Source organism: Bison bison, unplaced genomic scaffold, assembly GCF_000754665.1.
Source record: "Bison bison bison isolate TAMUID 2011002044 unplaced genomic scaffold, Bison_UMD1.0 scf7180017864508, whole genome shotgun sequence".
Lineage (NCBI taxonomy): Eukaryota > Metazoa > Chordata > Mammalia > Artiodactyla > Bovidae > Bison > Bison bison.
In genome coordinates, this window is record NW_011495064.1 from 2,384,852 (window position 1) to 2,390,851 (window position 6,000).

The 6,000-nt window shown below is 42.5% G+C and overlaps 1 protein-coding gene across 1 annotated transcript in view; it reads left to right on the forward strand.

The window, feature by feature from the left end:
* Positions 1-6,000, forward strand: part of BUB1 (BUB1 mitotic checkpoint serine/threonine kinase) — a 33,751-nt gene that overhangs the window by 23,057 nt on the left and 4,694 nt on the right. Inside the window, exons 18-20 of the mRNA XM_010829560.1 lie at positions 311-546; positions 1,916-2,059; positions 4,670-4,785. Coding sequence (XP_010827862.1) covers positions 311-546; positions 1,916-2,059; positions 4,670-4,785 — 496 coding nt within the window. The remainder of the gene's footprint in view (positions 1-310; positions 547-1,915; positions 2,060-4,669; positions 4,786-6,000) is intronic.

The window sequence follows — 6,000 nt, forward strand, 5'->3', positions numbered from 1 at the left end:
AGTACTGATGCTTAGAGGACAACTCAGGGAAATAAACCTCCCAGCATATCCTGCTAAAGAATATCCAGTGTCTCACCTCACCTATTTATCTAATATATTACCATGTTTTTTATTTCTGGTCATACTGTATGAACCATGTAATTCGCATGTATTTGTACGAAGAAAGTGCTTTAATCAACTATTTGTGAAACAGATTTGAAATGTCCTTCATAGAATGAAAAGGAAACTGTTCTGTGGGACTTTGATGCGATCAAACCCAGTAAGCTTGTAATCACGTGTTTTGCTTCCTCTATCCCTTTATCATATCTAGTCCAGTTGAAGAGACAAGCCCAGACCCCGTGTGCCCCGCAGATGGCCCTTCGGCATCCTTGCTCCATCTGGGCCAACCTGCTGTAGCCGTGCTGATGAGCGAGGCAGAGCAGGGTCTCAAGGCCTGTAAAGTCACAGACCCCAACTTTGCCACTGCAGAGGATCCGGCAGAAGCCAGTGCTGAGCTCCAGGCTGAACTGATGCCGGCTGGCCCGCTTGGGAATGTCGACGCTCCAAGTATGAACAGATGCTCAATCTTAATTGTTCCCTGAATAAGGACACTAGCCGGGTAAAAGCTGTTTCATGAAAGAAACTCAAAAGAGTAGGAACTTGAACGCCGTTGAGTAGAACACAGACTTGCAGGTTATCTCACTGTGCATACAACAGTAGCCTCCTTGAAGGAATACTTTTGTTTTAATTTTAAAATATCAAAATAACTACTGTTGGAAGAAGCAAGTGGAATTGGGGGGCCCACTATGTGCCAGGCATTTAATCTGACACTGTTGTCTCCATTTTACAGAAAAGTAAACAGGCTCAGGATCAAAGGACCCCCGTCCTTACTCCAAGGCTACACACAGAAGTAGTCTTGAATAGTGGTTAAGAGCACAGACTCTGAAGATAGACTAGATTTTTTTTTAAACATAACTACTTTATTTATTTGGCTGCGCTGGATCTTAGTTATGGCACGTGGGATCTTCAGTCTTTAGATGCAGCATGAGGGATCTAGTTCCCTCACCAGGGATCAAACTTGGGCCCCCTGCATTGGGAGCATGGAGTCTTAACGATTGGACCACCAGGGAAGTCCCCAGACTAGCTAGATTCTAATCCTAGCCACCCCCCTTAGGCTGTCCCTTGATCTTGGCCAAGATTGTTTCCCTTCTCCGTGGCCCTCTTTTCCGTAAAGTGGAGGGGGTGGTAGTACCTCCTTTAGAGTCTTATGTAAGGGCCATGTGAGGTACTAAACATGAAGGGCTCAGAACAGTGCCCTGCATCTGCTTAGCACTGGTGAATGTCAGTCATGTTGGCTTAGACTGATAACTGCACTAGTAGAATTTTGTAGAGCATTCTAAATTGGGCAGAAACCTTTTTCTTCCCTTTAGAAATGGTTTCTCTTTGTGGATCCAAAGTGTGTCTCATACAGATAAACTGCACATGGTACAGTCCGTGGGGTCACAAAAGGTCGGACATGACTTAGCGACTGAACGACAAGCAAGACTCTTAAGTATTCAAAGGCAGCATGTTTTCTAGATAGAAGTGGAAAAGCGGTTTAAAGAGTACATAGCTGAGCACATCCGTAATGAATCTCCAAGTCTGCCTTTAAGATGTGTATCCCCAGTTCTATTAAAGGCAGAATCATGAACAGATGCTCCTCATTTTGATTTCCTTTGTCACAACTGAACACACAAACTTGTTGATCTGAAAATGACAGACGATGAACTGCAGAACTACCAGTTTTGACTTTTGAAATGATAATTTATTATTTGAATCAATGCTCTTTAGAGATAAGACTTAAAAGGTTAAGGTCTCCACTTGCTTTGTCTTATGATTTATTTGGTAAGTCTTGCCTACTGAATTCATTTCCTTTTTTTGTTCCCATTCCTTCAAGACTTCACTGTTGAGAACCCTTGGGATGAGGAGTTGATTCTCAAACTTTTATCCGGGCTTTCTAAACCAGTGAGTTCCTATCCAAATACTTATGAATGGCCATGTAAGCTTCCAGCCATCAAGCCCAAGACTGAATTCCAATTAGGTAAGCACCATATGGGTAATAAAACTTTAACCTCTCTTTTCGCTACGGGAAGTTGGTGCTGACTGGTGTGTGTGTGTGTTTCTCCTCCTGTCACCGCCCCGCCCCGCCCACCAATAACCGGTTTCATCTGTAGTTTCACCTGTAGCGTTAAGATGAGAACATCTTGTTAAGGCGTAACTACAGGATTTGATTGCTGCTGTGACTGTGACTGTAAAGGGTAATTGGGCAGTTATCTGTCAAAATTAAAAACACACACGTTTAGACCCAGACACCCACTTTTAAGAATTCCTGCAGATAACACTTGCATACCTTCAAAGTGATGTGTGTAAAGCAGCAGATTGGAAGCAACACAGACAGCTATAGGGACTGCTTAAATAAATGATGGAACGCGCGTGTGTGCTCAGTCGGGTCTGACTCTTTGCGACCGACCCCATGGACTGCAGCCCACCTGGCTCCTCTGTCCATGGGATTTCCCAGGCAAGCATACTGGAGTAGGTTGCCATTTCCTTCTCCAGGGGATCTCCCCAACCCAGGAATCAAACCTGTGTTTCCTGCATTGGCAGGCAGATTCTTTACCACTGAGCCACCAGGGAAGCTGTATTATCCTTTTAATGTCCACAGGATCTATAGTGACGCCCCGTCTTTCATTTCTACAATTAGTGATATGTGTACTTCTTATTTTTCCTTAGGCCGGCAGAGGCTTATCCGTTTTATTGATATTTTCAAAGAACCAACTTCTTTTTTCACAGAATCAACTTTTGTTTTCACTAATTTTCTATATTGATTTTTACTTTTAAATTTCATTGATTTCTACTCTATTTCTTATTATTTCTTTTCTCTGCCTACTTTGGATTTAACGTGCTCTTCTTCTAGATGTCTAAGGCAGAAACTAAGATTATTGATTTTAGATCTTTTCTAACATATACATTCGGAGAAGGCAATGGCACCCCACTCCAGTACTCTTGCCTGGAGAATCCCATGGACGGAGGAGCCTGGTGGGCTGCAGTCCATGGGGTCACTGGAGTCGGACACGACTGAGCGACTTCACTTTCACTTTTCACAATTTCATGCATTGGAGAAGGAAATGGCAACCCACTCCAGTGTTCTTGCCTGGAGAATCCCAGGGAAGGGGAAGCCTGGTGGGCTACCGTCTATGGAGTCGCACAGAGTTGGACACAACTGAAGGGATTTAGCAACATATACATTCAGTGCAATAAATTTCTAAGCATGCATTTCATGCATCTCACAATTTCAATGTGTGTATCAGAATGTGTTATTTTAGCTGCAAGTGTTTGAGGGCTCTCCAGCTCTCCTTCTGTTATTGATTACTAGTTTAATTCCATGAGTGTATGATTTCTTTTTTTTAATTGTATTTTATGACCCAGAACGTGATCTTTATTGGTGACTATTCCATGTAAGCTTGAAAAGAATGTACATTTTGCTGTTGTTAGAGTATTTCGTAAATGTCTATTAGATCCAGTTGATTGGTGGTGCTGTTCGTGTCAGCCATGCCCTTTCTGATTTTCTGCCTGTTGGCTTTGTCAGTTGCTGACAGAGGGATGTAGAAATCGCCAACTATGATAGTGAAGTAATCTGTTCTCCTTGGAAGTCTGTCAGTGTTTTTCGTCACTATTTTGATGCTCTGTTCTTTGACTCATACACTGATGCCTTCCAAACTCCTTATATGCCAGCTAGAAACCAGAAAGCGACTTTTTTATATTTGATTTTAAACATGTGATTTTTTTTTTTTAATAATCTATTACAACTTGACCTCTGTGGTCTTTCTCCCAAAACGAATAACTCCAGTGTCACTAAAAAATATCAAAACAAATCCAGATGAGAGGCATTCTACAGCTCATCAGACAAGTGCTCCATGGAGCTGCCACAGCTGTCAGAAACAGAAAGTCAGGAACTGTCACAGCCTAGTAGAGGCCGAGGAGACTTGAATATGCCCTAGAACATTAGGGGAGGACTAGTGAAATCTGAAAAAAGTGTGGAGCTAGGTAACAGTCACCTACCAGTCTTGGTTCTTATTTGTTACCAGTGTACCTTGGTTATGTAAAAGTTAACAAAAGGGAAACTGGATGCAGAACAAACAGAAACTCTACTATCTTTGCAACGTTTCTATCAATAAAAAACTGTTCTAATACAGAAGGTTTACTGCAATAAAATTTTTAAATTACCTGTTAGAAATACCCGTACAATTATGCCCTGTCCCTTTTATTCTGATGTTAAAACACTTGCATTTTTCATAGGCACATTAGACCTTTGTTTAGCACTTTGCAGATGATGTTTACGTCTTCTTTGATACCACAACAGTCTTGCCAACTAGGCAGCACAGGTATCTCCCCTTTAGACACGAGAGCACGGGTGACGAGGATGGCTGCCCGAGGCCGCCTGCTCGGGGACGGGCCTGGGCCCCGGCCGTGCTGCCCTGGCTCCCCCGTCACTCCATGGAAGACTGGCCAAACACTTCCTAAGGGAGCTGTACCCACGTTTATTTATTAAAGCAACTCAAGCCCAAGAAGAATTGACAAATACTTTATTCTGATAGTCTTTAGTGTTTTGAGCTGCTTCTTTGTTTTTACTTTGACTTCTCTCTCTCCTCAGGTTCTTTGCTCGTCTACGTTGATCACTTTATTGGACAAGGGGCTTTCGCCCAAGTCTATGAAGTTACCCATGGAGATGTGAACAACAGCAAAAATAAGGAGAAATTTGCTTTGAAGGTAAATGATCTGAACAATATAGAAATGAATTTTAGAACTTGAGATTGCCATTCTCTTTTTAAGACAGTGGTGGTTTCACGGACTTCCCTGATGGTTCAGACGCTAAAATTCCCCACTCCCAACACAGTTCCAATTCCAGTTCAGTCACTCAGTCGTGTCCAACTTTTTGCAACCCCATGGAGTACAGCACGCTAGGCCTCTCTGTCCATCACCAACTCCTGAAGCTTACTCAAACTCATGTCCATCGAGTCAGTGATGCCATCCCAACCATCTCATCCTCTCTCGTCCCCTTCTCCTCCCAGCTTCAATCTTTCCCAGCATCAGTTCTTTTCCAGTGAGTCAGCTCTTCACATCAAGTGGCCAAATTATTGGAGCTTCAGCTTCAGCATCAGTCCTTTCAATGAATATTGCAGAACTGATTTCCTTTAGGATCGATTGGTTTGATCTCCTTGCAGTGCAAGGGACTCTCAAGAGTCTTCTCCAACACCACAGTACGAAAGCATCAATTCTTTGGTCTTCAGCATTCTTTATGGTCAAACACTCACATCCATATATGACTACTGGAAAAACCATAGCTTTGACTAGAGGGACCTTTGTCAGTAAAGTAATGTCTCTGCTTATTAATACACTGTCTACATTGGTCATAGTTATTCATAGTTATTTTTCCAAGGAGCAAGTGTCTTTTAAATTCATGGCTGCAGTCACCATCTGCAGTGATTTTGGAGCCCAAGAAAATAAAGTCTGTCACTGTTAACATTGTTTCCCCATCTATTTGCTATGAAGTGATGGGACCAGATGCCAAGATCTTAGTTTTCTGAATGTTGAGCTTTAAGCCAACTTTTTCATTCTCCACTTTCACTTTCATCAAGAGGCTCTTTAGTTCGTTCGTCTTCACTTTCTGCCGTAAGAGTGGTGTCATCAGTATATCTGAGGTTATGGATATTTCTCCCAGCAGTCTTGATTCCAGCTTGTGTTTCATCCAGTCTGGCATTTCACATGATGTACTCTGCATGTAAGTTAAATAAGCAGGGTCACAATATACAGCCTTGACATACTCCTTTCCCAATTTGGAACCAGTCTGTTGTTCCATATCCAGTTCTAATTGTTGCTTCTTGACCTGCATACAGATTTCTCAGGAGGCAGGTCAGGTGGTCTGGTATTCCCATCTCTTTCAGAATTTTCCAGTTTGTTGTGATCCACACAGTCAAAGGCCTG